Source organism: Planococcus citri, chromosome 4 (genome assembly GCF_950023065.1).
Source record: "Planococcus citri chromosome 4, ihPlaCitr1.1, whole genome shotgun sequence".
NCBI classification, from domain to species: Eukaryota; Metazoa; Arthropoda; class Insecta; order Hemiptera; family Pseudococcidae; genus Planococcus; species Planococcus citri.
The window spans coordinates 69535541-69551636 of NC_088680.1; the positions used below are offsets into that span (position 1 = coordinate 69535541).

The 16096-nt window shown below is 30.9% G+C and overlaps 1 protein-coding gene across 1 annotated transcript; it reads right to left on the reverse strand.

Annotated features, from left to right (window-relative positions):
- Positions 1 to 1662: 1662 nt before the first annotated feature.
- On the reverse strand, positions 1663 to 16055 carry LOC135846084 (uncharacterized). The gene is made up of 5 exons (XM_065365083.1): positions 13263 to 16055; positions 9169 to 9325; positions 8216 to 8338; positions 7875 to 8048; positions 1663 to 1834 (listed from the first exon to the last, which is right to left on the reverse strand). Exons 2-5 carry the CDS (start codon positions 9232 to 9234, stop codon positions 1775 to 1777), a joined length of 423 nt encoding a protein of 140 aa, XP_065221155.1. The 5' UTR covers positions 9235 to 9325; positions 13263 to 16055; the 3' UTR covers positions 1663 to 1774.
- Positions 16056 to 16096: the final 41 nt, after the last annotated feature.

A 16096-nucleotide genomic window follows, 5' to 3' on the forward strand; every position in this document is an offset into this window, starting at 1 on the left:
AGAGAAGTCCTTTCTAAAATTATTAAAAATACTGGTTCTCATCATCCATTAGAAAAGTTGATGAAAGAAAAATTTAAAATTAGTGATTTTGTTCGTGTAAGCAAATATAAAACAATTTTTGATAAATCTTATCATCAAAATTGGTCAAATGAAATATTTCGCATTGCTCATATCAGAAAAAGTATTCCTGTGACCTATTTGCTAGAAGATGAGCTTGGAGAACCAATTTTAGGATGTTTCTATGAACAAGAATTGAAAAAAGTTTCTTATCCTAATGTTTATTTGGTAGAAAAAATTATTAGAAAGAGAAGAGATGAATATTATGTGAAATGGTTAGGGTTATCTGAAAATCATAATTCATGGATTAAAAAATCAGATTTCACTTAGGTAATCATCTTTAAAACATATTTGATGACGGTCAAAGATATTATGGAAATGTCCTAGAAATACTCCTTAGGTAATCATTTTTTTTTAAAAAAGTATGTTTCTGAGAGATAATTTGAATGAATAATCATTTTTCAAAGTTGTGATGAAATGACCTAAAAAGAAAACTCCTTCATCATCAATTATTTGTAATAACCATCCATATCTGTTGACTCCTCTCACTCCAATAATCATTTTTAAATTGTAAGTGGGGATAGCATGAAAAATATTTCTTCTTCAATCAGTAACTGTCAATCTCAACTAAGCATTACATTGAGAAAGTGATTTATAATCAGTACTTACTTTCTATTTTTCAATTTTTTTTTTATCATTATTGAAATCAATTTTCCGAAGTAGTAAAAAATGAATTTTAACGATCTAATATGTGAAAGTCGTATCAATGTTGCGTGTATGAATTATTACATTGAAACTGGGATGTGTGTCAACTCCAGCTTTAAACCTATTATTCGGATAACCTCTTCTTATGGAAATCATCTGGACCAGATATCGTTATCAACAGATCAATGGCTTCTACTAATGAAACGTGAGTTTGGATCAATTTTCAAGTTTTTCAAACTAAAAGAATTATGTGATGAAAAAGAAAAAACTGTTTCCATTGATAAAAATCTTTCCATTCATTTCAACTTTGAAGGTAACAATGTAGTTCTTATGGAAGATAATGTTAAATTAATGATGATGACAGAAGAATTATTTCATGATTTGGTTCGATGGTATGATACTATCTCATTGAAACTTGAAATTCTTGGAAAATATCAAATCTACGCTGTTTATGTTTTTTCAAAATATGTTAATCATTTTGTAAAAAAAGTTGATATAGATGAGGTAGATGGTGCAATGACAGATTTAGATCATATTGATTATATATCCTCCCATGAATTACCAGATATTGATAATTTTTCTGTTAATTATAAACATTTGGATACACTACTCTGTATGATTATCCATTCTGAAATTCGAATTCTTTCAAAAGAAAAAATATTTGATAAAGTAGAGTTTATAAGGAAATTTCACTCAGAGTCATCTTGGTCTAATAGTAATTACTTACTTCTATGAGTTGAAATATGTGTAGAACATATGTACATATTTTTTTTTATAAGTGGAAAAATTATTCTTCATTATAGCTTAAGATTGTAAGACACCCTTTCAATTGAATAAATATAAATTGTTTTTTTTTATTTATTCTTTCCCATTTCTCATGTTGGAATAAAGAAATCACACTTCTCAGAAGTATTCATTATGTATTTTCAATGAAAAAAAAAAAATAATAATTTAAAGAAAACATGGAATTACAAGTTGAATAAAATCAGTAAGTAGATCAACAAATTTTTTTTCAGTTTCCATCATTGACTTCTTCTTCACCTCCTTCACGTATAAGCATTCTGTTCATCAACTGTAATAGAAACAATATCATAATGAACTTGACATAAATAAACTTATTTTCTAGGTATTTTAGGTATTCTAGGTTATGATATTGATAAACTAATATCAACAGGGATCAAAGTATTTGGAATTAATTTTTGGTAAGTAGCATAATTTATGTTTATTTGACGAGGCGGAGTAACATTTGTATACTTAAAATTACATTCTTCGATTAAAACTCCTTCCAGCCCATGAAGATTAATTCTAATTTCATTAGAAAAGTGGTGGAAAAGTCTAGAAGGTTCGTTAACGTTGTCGAAAGTGCAATTTCTCAAACAAATATATTCAACATTTTTATACAAACCAAGAATTGATAATAATAAATTCAAACCTTGAAACGAAACATGACGATATGAAATGTTAAAACAAATGATTTCGTATCCTCTTAGAAATTTTTTCACCACTTTTCTAATGGAATCTATTCCGCTAGAAAAATCAACTCCCTCGCCCTTTAACATCTTATCAATAGAGAATCCCAGGTGCTCTATTTCAAGTGATCCACATTGACCATGAAATAGAACCCGGGTATCTAGGTATAAATGATTGAGCGGGTATTGACCAAAAAGACGAATTCCAATAGAATAAAAGAGCCTTGAACTACAAAGAAAATTTACAATATCTATTTTAGATCTTAATATTCTTAATATATGATCATAAATTTCATCAGGTAATACAGGTATTACAATCTGAAAAAAAAAAAAAAAATTATACAACAAGTTTTACATCACAATGTACTACTCGGAACTGCTTTGAAGGAGTATTCATTGCAGTCATCATTGTTATTTTATAGTATACAAAATCTTCAAAGCATTTTTGTTTATAAACACAGTTTTGTATGTTAATCATTTTCAACAGATCATAATTTTTGAAATAACGAACTACTTCCCTCTCATAGCCATCTATTTCCTCAGTTGATTTTAATTTACAATTTTCAAATGTCAGAAATTCTAATTTTTGGAACAGAAATGTGTGCAAAATTAAAAAATCAATTATTTCTAAATTTATTCCTTTGGTTATGGAGTTATCTACCACCATAGAGTTAAAATTATGATTTTGTAAGGGTGATAGAATTCTATTTAATCTACATTTTATTTTCCGAAATGATGTGTCACCATATTCAATGTATTCAAAAATTGTTTTAAAACATTTTTCAAGGTTGATCGAGATATCTTTATATGATAAAATAAACTCATTTAAGATAATTAAGGATTCATTTTCTGGAATCTCCTGCAAAATAAAAAAAAATTGGGTTGCTAACAATTATGCATGAATCAAGTGGAAATGAAAAGTACATAAATCATGGAGAAAGTGATCTAAAAATTCAAATGTTATTTTCATAATCATCATCATCACAGTCACTATCTATTTGGTCATCAGAAGAAAGACTATCAATCTTATAGTGACCCCATGCAAAACTATCAATTTTGGAATGAAAAAATCGCTTATCACAGTGTGAATTTAAACATAGCTTCCTCTGTAGTACTGTAAAAATCTCGTGATTATGAGATCTAAAAGACATTTGATATTTTCTAATATCAACATCCTTAAAAAGAGAAAGTTCGTAGTCTGAAAATGTAATTTCATTTTTCAATACACTTTTTTTCACTCCTTTAGCTTTTTTTTTTACTTCTGTTTCTGATGTGGAATTGTTGTAGATTTCAAGAGCATAAACTTTTGGTCTTAAAGAAATAAATTTTGAACAATGATGAGATGACAATTCATTTTTGAAATAACCTGGAACCTGTTTCACTGTATTATTATAACATGCGTGATCTATAGGATAGTTGCTACAATCAAAAATTTGATTTTTTAAATATTGTTCAATATCATTAGTTGCAACAGAAAAAATGAAAGAATCTGTATCCATGTACAGTAATTTTGGAAATGAACAATCCGAAAAAATGTGACTTAATTTCTCATAATACACTTCATACATAAAATGACGCGAAATTTCCAAAATACTAATGCCTACAAAAATTGGTTTATTCAATTTAACAATACTTCTTAAGAAATGTATTCCTACTAAATTTTCGCTAAAAACAACTGATTTTTTGAAAGAAGATTTAGACACACTGGTGTAATATTTTCGAACATCATTTACTAACTTGAAATTTAATCTCTCTCTTTGATTTTCAATAAATTTTCCGAAGCAAGAATTGATCATTAATTTAAAAAAAGATTTATCAAACTCGTTAGTAGCATTCTGCCTCAGAACAGTATTTTTTTCAATATAAATTTTCAAGAAATCAGATTGATGAAATTGTATAGCCCTGTGTATTTTTTTCAAAATTAGACCATGATTGAGACATAATTGAAGATTTTTTAAATGAATAACATAATTTTTTTTATCTTCCAACGTACATAATAATTTTTCAGTTTTTGAATTTGGAGGACATTTCTTTTCCACACACATAGGAAAATCATTGTGTAAATCATGAATTTGTTTAGGATATTCCAGATCAACCTCAAAGTAATATGACAAATCACCATCATTGTTTAAATGAATGATGTAATCAGAAGTAAAATAGTCTAAATCATTTTGAGAAACCCATCGAAATTTTGAAGTTGGTAATTTTTGCTTCATGGCAAACCCATATAAGTTATTTACATCGATGTATAGGATGGAATTTGGAGGTTTATTTATATCATAATTAGGCAAGTGAATGTTGTTTCCTTCTGAAAATTTTCTTACTGTATTGACTATACCACCTCTGAGACCTCTTTCAAAAAACAAATACTGATCCATATCAGTAAGAAGTTCTAATTTTACTCCTGTCATTTTTAGCATTGCTTGGAAAGAAAATCCTGGCAATGAATAAAAGTGACAGGGGTCCAGACCATAATTTTTCAAACAAAGATTTCGAAAACTGACGAAGCAATCACATAAAAGAAGCACATCGGAAATGCAATAAACTACCAAATAATCTTCCAAAGTTCTGCAGTTAAATTTCTCCCAACAATTTTTCGCAAATTGATATTCTTCGTCAGTCAAGTCTGAATCATCTAAATCATTTCTAAAATAAATTTTTTCAGGAAGTTCTCTCAATTTAAGTTTTTCAAGATTGTCCAAAAAATTATAACAAAAATATCCTTTTTGGGTGATTAGGTTTGTTAATTCTGAATTCTGAAAATATTTATTTGTATGTTTCAACTGTGTTGAAGGTAAATTTTCTGACAGTGTTCTAAGACCTGCTGAGAGAAATCTGAAAGAGTCTACGAATCGAATCCAAAAATTGTCAGTGATTTTTATGGAGAAGCTAATATAGTCTTCCTCAGAGTGAGGAATGACCGTTATATTTTCTGTTGGCAGAAAACATTGGAAAAGAAGGTGGCTATCGTAATGTGATAAATTATGGAAAAAAATGGGGAGAAAATTTGGGGTACGTAGTTTCAAGTTACATGAATCACAAGCTGCACCTATGAACATACCTGTTATATGGTCATGGTGTCTAACTTTTTTGTCTCCAAAAAAAAAACCATTTCCACAAATGCAACATTCTGTCGCATTTTTAAAATTTTGTATATCAGAAGGTGTCATAATAATTTGATTTTTATACTTTTGATATCTTTTGGCAATTATTTTACCAAATTTTGTTAATTTTTTGAAAAAAATTTCCACCGCATTAATTCCAGTGTAGGAAACAGGTTCCATAATTTTTGAATGATTTTTACCAACAAGGTAAAAACAAAATGAAATAGGAATGTGTTGGTTTAAAACCCTATTTTTAGATACCCAATCATAATCATTTTTGGACACTAACATAGTCTCAAAATCTGCGAATCCTATGTACTGAATTGGATCCATGAACTTAAATTGATCAAATTCCAAAATGTTTCCCCCCGCAGTTGGAAGAACATATTTAGCTGGTTCACTTATCATTTCAGTACACCAACGTTTATGATCTTCTAACTTAAATTCCTTGTTTGGACCAGAATAATGTATAAAACATCGTTTACACACTTCAATTGAACCATGGTGTTTCGTAATTTGTTCCCTTACTAAACTATTAAAATTTTTAATGTAAGCAAAATGATTTTTTTCACCTGAACTTAAAAAAAGTAGATCATAATGAAATCTTTTTTCAAGTTCGCACACCTTGATTGGAAATATTTCGTTGTTATTTTCAATGCCATAAACATTAACAGATACTTCATTGTTCTGTTTTTCAAATTTGGAAACATCACGAAGGGTAGTGGGAAAAGATATGTTTTGGAAATCAAATTTCAAGTTGTATTCCTTCAAAATTCTATTCTCAATGACAGGAAAAATATATGCCTTATATCCCTTTTCATTGGGAATTAGAAATTTTGCTAAAATACAGTACTTGAAACAAAAGTTATCATATGATTGAATGTTTATGATACATTTTTTATTTTGCAATTTTTTAGGGATAGGAATGTAGGTACCACATGATAATCTTAATGGATTATTTTTGTTTATTGTAAATTCAAGAAATTCGACATTTTTCAACACCCAACCACTGCCCTGCTTATTCAATTTTTCAAATTGAGGTAAAAATTGAGGAAAAAATTTATCTTTCAAAATTTTATGAATATCATCATTAATGAAGAAAGGTAATGTAGAGGTGCTTAAGAAGAAACACATCTCTTCTTCTACAATACCTTTCTTGCAAATAATTTTCATTTTCGAATGCATTTTTAATGCTTTGATTATAGATAATCTATCAGACAGTATACTATATATAATAGGTTCTATTTTAAATAAAAAACTTGTAATATCGAATATTATCTTATTTATAATTTTGATGACGCAAATCCTTTTTCTGAATGCTGATTTGCATTCGACAACATCAAACTCTTCTGTTGATACATTTTCTAGCTTTAAGAACAAAAAAAATTTAAAAAAAAAATGAAAATTGAAACTAGAATTCTTATTTTATTGGGTAAAACCGCCACCAGAAAAAATTTACAATCACCATGGAAAAAAAAAAAATGAACAAGAAGACAGTTGGTTTGAATCTAGAGGACATGTTTTTTTCTTTTATGTCTTGAGTGTTACGTGTTGATTTGCGAGCACTGTTTTATTATTAGTTTAGACTTGGTTCCTGGATATTTAGAGAGATAGCGCTACATGTATGAATTCCCTTATAATTTGATAGTTATTTACATGGATATTATACTCGATCAACCTCCTGAGATCGAATTCTAACATTTCCCACTGATCTGTTGTCTCCAGCGTGATTTTAAAATTTCTCCAGAATTTTGAATTTGCTTCAGAAAGTATTTTTAGTTCAAAGTTCAATACTTACCGCTTGTATCTTGTTTTCACAACTTTAAACTTCGAAAACTTTGCACTCATTTTAAAGAGAATAAAAAAATACTTAGATATGTGTTCAATCTAAGTTTCAAGTATTCAAAGTTGACATTACGAAGAAACGGTGGATAAAAGTAATCATAATTTATAATCATTTTTTCAACTTATGCTGTTCGATCTAAGTTTTGAGTATTTTTAGATCAAAGTTGACATTACGAAGAAATGGTGGATAAAAGTAATCATAAAATCATTTTTTCAACTTGATCATAAAATCATTTTTTTCAACATATGAGAAGCTTCCCTTTTCGAGGAAAGTTTTGTAATTTGCACAAATCACTGTATTTCGACCACAACTAACCTTCCAAGATCAAATTCAATCATTTTTCCTACTGATCTCAATACTTCCATCTCTAACCAGATTTTTCAATCGCATACGGAAGATTTTTTGTTTGTATCATGAACCATTTTAAAGAGAATAAAATTATGAAAATTTTGCAATAATAAAATACCTATGTCTTCGATCAAAATTTTGAGTTTTTTTAGTTCAAAGTTGAATACTTACTGCTTGTATCTTGTTTTCTCAACTTTAAACTTCGAAAAATTTGCACTCATTTTCAAGAGAATAAAATTATGGACATTTTTATAAAAAAAATCATACAAAACTTTGAAACATTTAAACATGATAAGAAATCAATATCTTTTATTTACACATGTAGGCTAATACACATTACAATACCTTGCGTTTTTTTTGTTGCAGAGTTTTTAACTCTAAAAATCGTTTCCTGGACACTTCCGATACATTTATGGTATTAATTGATAGGTTTTCAAAACCTGCCTCTGTTACTTTTTTTATGACGGTCTGCAATTTAACCGGAAAAGGAATTGTAAATTCTACTGTATGTTCTCCTTTCTAAAAAATCAAAAAAAAAAAAAATGAACATTAATTTTTGAAACTAAGTATAAATGAAAAAAAATTATGACTGATAAAAAAAAAAACAAAAAAAACGAACATCAATTTTTGAAAATACATATAAATAAAAAAAATCAAAAGCAAGACAATTAAAAAAAAAAACTTACTTCCTCTATCTTGACATTCATCCATGACGATTCGTCAAATATATTTTCCAGTATGTAAATTATATCCTGCGCAACGAAATCGGGGCAGCTAGCAGTAAAACGATATTCAACTGGATTGTTTGTCTGCAAAAAAAATAACAAAATTTGAAAATTAAAAAATTTGAAAAACATCTTTCACTGGTAAGCATTCATTTTAAAGAGAATAAAATTACGAACACGATCATTTTGCAATAATAAAATACCTAAATCAATAGGGAAATTTCACTGTCTTTAATTTGAGACCATATTCAAGTTCATCAGGTAAGCATCCATTCTAAAGAGAATAAAATTACGAACCGATCATTTTTGCAATAATAAAATACCTAAATCGAAAGGGAATTTCATTGTCTTTAATTTGAGAACATATTCAAGTTCATCAGCATTCGCAAACAATCAAAAAAAATTGTATTTTTTTACGCAAAAAATTGGAAATCCATGTATTTTCAATAGCACAGTGATGTATGCTTTTTTTTTTTTAAAAAAAAAAGTACGTACTTGATCAATAAAAAAAATGTTCAAAATAAGTCCTAAAACTGATGCGATCAAAATTTTGAGTATTTTTTAGTTCAAAATTCAATACTTGACGCTTACTTCTTGTTTCCTCAACTTTGAACTTCGAAAAATTTCGAACGGTAAAAGGTAGAGCTTTGGGTAAGCACCCATTTTAAAGAGAATAAAATTACGAACACCCGAACATTTTGCAATAATAATAATATACCTATGTGTTCGTTTTAAGTTTTTTTGCAATATGAGAAATGATAGAAATTATACATCAATCGATAGGGAATTTCACTGTCTTTAATTTGAGACCACATTCAAGTTCACCATCATCCGCAAACAATCAAAAAAGATGTAAAAAACCATACGACACAATTTTCAAAGTATAAGATAAAAAAATATAGGTATCTACTTACCATGGTTAAGCTTGAAGATGACGATGATGATGTAGACGTAGACGTAGAGGAATTATTTGAAGCCATTTTTTCTTCTTCTTTAGAACACAGGAAATCAAAATCAAAAAAAAGTCGAGAAGAAACAAACACCTTCGATGAAAACAACACGAGATGAACCCTTGGGGAACAGGTAAAACAGTAGCAAATTTTCAAAAATGAATAATTCGCAAAATTTGAAAATCTTGTAACAAACGAAAACGTATCGAGATGAAAATTTTAAATAAAATTATCAATAAAAACGGAATCGATCAAAGCTTTGGTTTGCAAGCTAAGGACAAAAATTATTCTAATCAGTTACAATAACGAAACGAATACGGAGCGAGATGAAAAATGAAAATATTATAGTTGTTATTTGGACAAAAAAAATACGATCACAGTTCACAAGCGAAAGTCGAAATTATTGATGAAAACAGAACAGAACAACTGATATGAATTTCCGGGCAAATATCTGTTTTATAATGGTCAAAGTAACGGTTATAGAAAAAAAAAACGGTAAATATACATGCAAAATTTAATTTGCTGAATCGTCAATTCAGCATTTTAAAATCGAATGATGAAGCAAAACACTCATTTTACATGAATGAATTGACGATTAGACAAAAAAAAATTAATTTGAGTACCGTTATTTTTCCAATCACTTCTATTGTACCTACCTAAGCACCCACTTAAAAATAAAATACCTACCTATGTGTTCGATCAAAATTTCAGAGTTCGAAGTTCAATACACACCGCTTGTATCTGGATGAAGAACCATTTTGAAGAGAATAAAATTACGATCATTTTACAATAATATCGTACCTACCTAAGCATCCATTTTAAAGAGAATAAAATTACGTTCATTTTGTAATAATAAAATAGGTACCTATGAGGTGAATAACCATTTGAAGAGAATAAAATACCTATGTGTTCGATCAAAATTTCAATTATTTTTAGTTCAAAGTTCAATACCTGCTGTTTGCATCAGGATGAAGTACAGCTCCTATCAAAAAAAAATAAACACATTTTCTGAATCGTCTGAATTCATCTTCATATAGGATCGATCATGTATTCGAGTATGAAGATGAATTCATAAGAAAGAAAAAATAGTAAGAAGATGAATTCGTAAGAAAAAAAATAAATCATAAGAAATTCCTCCATCCTTCACTTCATTTATTTCTCACGATTCTAAGTAAAAAAAAAAATCAAATTTCAAGGGTTTAACGAACTCGTACGTGAAAAATAAACTCATTTTCCGAATTGTCATACATGAAAACATAACAATCGATATGTTGCACTTGCGATTTTTTTATGGTTTTAAAAAATTCAAAATTGATAATTTTATTAATCCCCCATCTAAAGAAAAAAAAAATCGTACCATTTAATTGACGTACTCGATGTACACCGCGTGGAGTATACCCCCCTCTGAACAACCAACACTTCCAACCCGCAAACCTCCATCGATCACGATCGTGATCGTAAAACCAACAAACGAAACTACCGCTCCTAGCGGACGATACGTGAAGGTGGCCAGGTTGCCCGTTTTAACCCTACTCACGCCCACTTGGAATTTACAGCTAACGGACTGGGGGTGTAACAGGGTACAATGAAACACAGCTGGTGATGGAATAGACTGGGGGTATAGCAGGGTACAATGAGCGGCAGGTGTTCTACAAGTCCCCTTTTCCCTTTTTTAGGATTTAATGCATTAAAATAATGAACTAAAATTGCAATTACTCAGCAATTACCCATCCGAATTGAATGAAAATTAATCTATTCCCTCCGCCTTAATGATTCTCAAATGGTGTCCAATAGGTACAAAAAACGGTTGGATAGCTTAAGAGAACATTCAGTTCCAATAAAATTTCATTTCTCAAAGCGAAACCAATAGTGTGCTACGCACACTAATAAGATCAAACTTGAATACATACAAACGAAGCACAAACGAACGACCTTACTTGGACCCTTATTGTCGGTGGTGGGGGGCCGGGGAAATGCACCTGTTCTTTCCCTGTACCTATACTCCTCACTTGTACTTATTTAGAAGTAAAAAAATATGAAAGGGAACTATTAAAGTTTGATGTCAAAAAATCTTACTTTTTTTTGGCCAAAATCGAAAATAATTTTACTAGTTTGTATGAACTGAAACTGTTGAAAGTTGAATAACAGATTTTTTTTGCAAAATTTTGCCAAAAAATTTTGAATTTTTTTTAAAAATTAAAACTGCAAAGAAACTGTTGTTGCACCCAAGTCCCAAAACTTTCAGATTTTGCTTTTTTGTCGCAAAAAAGTGGGTTTTTGTTGTCGAAATAACTAAAAAAAATGTGATTTTTCTCAATTCTAGAGCGTTATAACGCGATTTATAATTGCTCATGAGCGTTATATCGCGATTAATTTTACATTGGTTTAAATGGGATTGTCTAGGGACCAGAGGAAATCAGCATTATTACCGAAAGCGTTATAACAAGCTTGTACTGTAATAATTCTAATCATACTGTAAAATTTATGACCTTGTCTCTCTTGTCTGATGATGGTATGTTGTACTGAAACGGCCCTTGCAATTTTGATAATGCTAATAAAACATAGGTAATATCGATGGTGTTTTGAAAAAAGGGCCAAACTGTTTTTTTCTCAAGGTGTAGGGCCAATCTGTTTTAGTGAAAAATGCGAAAATTATAAAAGGGCCAAAGTGTTGATTTTTAGGGCCAAACTGACTCCAAATAGTAAAAAAGGGCCAAACTGTGATTGAATTTCGTTGATATTTTTACATTCTGCGTATCTGAACCAGTTTTATCTAGTCCCAAGATAAAGTATTTGTTTACGTTTGACTATAAGAGCAACATCCACTGATGATTAAAAATGAGAACATCGTTACTTAGAGCCAAGCTCTGAGCATAGAATACCTATAGGTTCAACGTCGTCGGGAGCACAGCAGAGTTTTTTTTTTAGAGTGTAGGTATAAAATCCAATAATCTTGCAGCCCTGGCTGAAATGTTGGTTATGGGGGTTTGAGACCATGATCTTTCTAAAAATCGCGGTCTCATTCAAACAGAGGCGAACACCTCAAAAGTTCCTTGTACGTTTTTTTTATTTCAATACGTGAAACGCGAATACCTGAAATTGCATATGCTAGCAGAATAATATAGGTACTGTAACCTGGGGTAACATTGAAGGGTGCGGTTTTTCATCAGGTATGCTCCATGGCGGTGGAACTATAAAGAATGGAGCAATTCTGACACCGGGGATGGATAGAGTACACTTTGGCAGTTATTTTTCCTATTTTATCATTTTAAAATAGTTGTTCCAACACCAATAAAAAAGCAAGTAAAAAAAATCGGTGTTTTAATCAATTTTAATTAATGTGAAAAGCTTGGTGTCTGGAATTTTGAATTTTCAAATAATGAGTCAAGTGACATTATAGATGTGTTCATACACCTCCCGACTACAAATTAACGCATTTGTTCAGGTGCCAAAGTTCTTCCCTGAGGAGTAAAAAAATAATACTCCAACCGGGGTAACTTTGAAAGCAATAAAAAAATTATGAAATTTCAGTAAAATTGACCAAAAATGCATGAAAATGCCTGAAAACTTGTTGAAAATGATGTGAAAACTTGAAAAACAGCTCTAAAATCATTGAAGAATCATGAAATTTGTTCAAATTGGCCAAAATGCACGAAAAACGCCTGAAAACTAGGAAAATTTCAAATTATCATTTTGGAGCACTTTTTCTTAAATTCAATTGTGAATATGGATTATTTTGTAGGTGCTTAACGCTTATAAAGTGACCAGGAAGTGAATATTCATGTTTTTGATAATTTTTGACATTGAGCGAAGCACATTTCAAGGAGCCTTCAAAGTTACCCCAAACGCTGGGTAACTTTGAAGGGCACTTATTTTGGCTCTTGCGCCTGACAGGAAAAAGGTAGACAACTTCTGTAAACGCCAAAACGTAGTGCTGACATAGCTTTATCAAAAGCACCACACACATTTCCCCTACCTCCGCCATTCATACCTCTAAACATGAAAAATTCTGAAAAATCCTTCAATGTTACCCCAGTTTACGGTAGATATCTACTCACTTTTGACAGCCCACGTTGACTGATTACGAATGTGTAACTTGAAGAAATTGAAATCTCTCTTGCATTCGACATTCACATTAGGATTCAATCTAAATGCCGTTTGAGCCTCGTAGAACAACTCTGAAATCCATTTTTTTCGAGGTAATGCTGATTCAAATTCACTGGTTTGAAAACTTTCGTTTCCAATATCATTTCCACAAAACAATCTCTTTTCACTTGTGGAGTTTTTTGTTCCATTTTCAAGTGATGCCGTTTCGCAAAACCACCAATCAACTACAAGAAAGTAAACTAAAACTATTTGAAGATTCATCATTTAAGTACACCTTATAACTTATGGCACAAAAATCGTGTCGGCAGGAACTGTACTGTTAACTACGTGGAACTAAGTGCACACAAAAAATCCATAGGTAAGTAGATATAATAATCTCTGATACAATAGGAGGAAAATGCTTTGAATGCAAAACATCCTCCCATCATTATGTTTATAGCTCCTACAGAAAATCACCTAAGTTAACTTGACTATTGAACCATATAATTGGCAATTTTGGTGAGAAAAAAATTGTTTTCAAGTACCTACCTATACGTTGTTTTTAAGTACCTATACAAAAAAATGCATATTTTACCCACGATTAATTTTTGTAAATTAATAATAGCGTCATAAAACTATTTTGCGTGAGAATAATACCTACATGATTTGTGGATAACTGATATCGACTGAACACAATAATTACATAATTTGGGTACCTATCTAGTTATGCATAAATTGAGTAGGTAACTAAGTACATACTTACCTTACCTATGTATATTCCACAGAAGGAAGGGAAGTGATTATGGCATCCAATGTTTAAAAAAATGAATCTAAAGACAAAAAGAATGAGCTGTGATTTGTTTGAGACTTATCCAAGGCCTACAAAAAAGAACTCAACACCATCGTTCAGATCGCTAATAGTAATGGCTAGGTACCCAAAAAAACTAGTTTTCAAATTACTAAATCGCATACGATTCAAAAAGTTACTCGCCACCAATACTACCTTAATCAACACAGCACCCAAGGGGAAGAAAAAATTCAAGAAATTTAATTTCCACGCAAATTCGACATCAAAGTTGGTTCAGGTCTGCGAAAGTAATGATATAAATGAGTCTCAAATCTCCTACACATCAACAAATTCCCTAGGGTCGTTACTATGTAATGCTAACAAGGGAACCCTCCCACATGATAATCTCCGATTTGAATGAAACTTGGACAGGTGGAAAGAGGACCTCAAAAAACCCCCATCCCTAAATTTTCAGCTGCTGAAGTTGATTTTTCTATTTTTGGCGAGCGTGTGAAGTTTTGTGTATTTTTTATACTTTTTCTCATGTTATGTGTCAAAAAATTCGATTTCTGATGATAATTCCAGATTTGACCGACGGTAGTACGTATCGATTAGGTATCAAGCAGAGACCCTTTGGCCAAAATTTCAGCTGCTGAAGTTCATGTGGTGGAGAGAAATGGCCATTTTTTGAATTCATTCATAACATGGGAAAAAACAGTAAAAAATCTTGTTTCCTGAACGGATGGCCGGATCCGGCCAATGATGGCATGAGTCGATTTGGTATTCGGCAGAGACTGTTTGACCAAAATTTGAGCCCTTGAAGTTGATTAGAAGAGCTTAATTGACTCGATCATTTTTCAAATTTTTCAATGGCATTTAAAAACCAGCAATTGGGCAAAAAATTCGATTTCTGATAATAATTCCAGATCCGGCCGGCGGTAGTATTAGTGAATTAGGTATCAAGCATAGACCCTTTGACCAAAATTTCAGCTGCTGAAGTTCATGCGGTGGGGAGAAACGGCCATTTTTCTAATTTACAGAACACTTTACCTGTGTACACAAAACATCAAACGCTCGTCAAAAATCTAAAAATCAACTTCAGCAGCTGAAAATTGGGGGATGGGGGTTTTTTGAGGTCCTCTTTCCACCAGTCCAAGTTTCATTCAAATCGGAGATTATCATGTCGGAGGGTTCCCTTGTAAGGATAAAATCCCCAAGATGGAGAAGAGTGGTGTTTACAGACTTTCATGCAACAACTGCTCTGCTACCTATATATTGGCCAGACTGGGAGAAGCTTCAAAATAAGGCTCAATGAGCACATAACAGCATGGAAAAATGGTCATGTGGGAAAAAGTAACTTTGCTGATCATCTTATAAGTAAATTCTGGCCACAACTTGTTACCTGACTCCGGTATAACGATTCTACACATCGCTGAAAAAGGTCATCGACTCAATACCCTAGAACTAATAGAAATTAAACGTCATGAAAACTCCACACAGGTCAATATGGTCAACGATGTTTCGCGTAACAGTGTTATCGATTCCCTTCTACCTCTTTTAAATTAACCCCTACCTGGTTCATAATTTAAGACGCAATTTTTGACTCATGTTTGTATACTTAGTTTATCTCCCCTCTTCTCAATTTTTACGACGCATTTCTCTTACAGATCTTCTACGTGTTATGTAATATGTAACCTCTCATTCATTCGTGATTGATAATGGTCTCTGTGTAGACTGAAACGCGTCTCACTCGTATACGTGCTAATTTTTCAATTTTTATTAAAAGTTTTCGTGCAAGTAAAAGGTTTTTTTTTCTCTGTATTCTTCCAAGGTTTTCGTAATAATTAGGATAGTAATAGATACTGAATATGGTAGTTATTATGCATACTTATAACAAAAATGATAGTACACCGTGTACACAGTCCAATGATGCGTAATTTCATTTTTTGCATATAGGAGGTATTTAGAGGGTAGACGACAATAGGTGTAATAAACCATCAAACTATAATAAACTGGTAA

Bases quoted from the DNA above. Each gene is read 5' to 3' on its own strand.
- LOC135846084 (XM_065365083.1), bottom strand. From the start codon at position 9,234: ATGGCTTCAAATAATTCCTCTACGTCTACGTCTACATCATCATCGTCA. The intron at 8,339-9,168 runs GTAAGTAGATAC...TTTTTTTTGCAG, and splicing joins CATCTTCAAGCTTAACCATG to ACAAACAATCCAGTTGAATA. The intron at 8,049-8,215 runs GTAAGTTTTTTT...TTGATTTTTTAG, and splicing joins TGAATGTCAAGATAGAGGAA to AAAGGAGAACATACAGTAGA.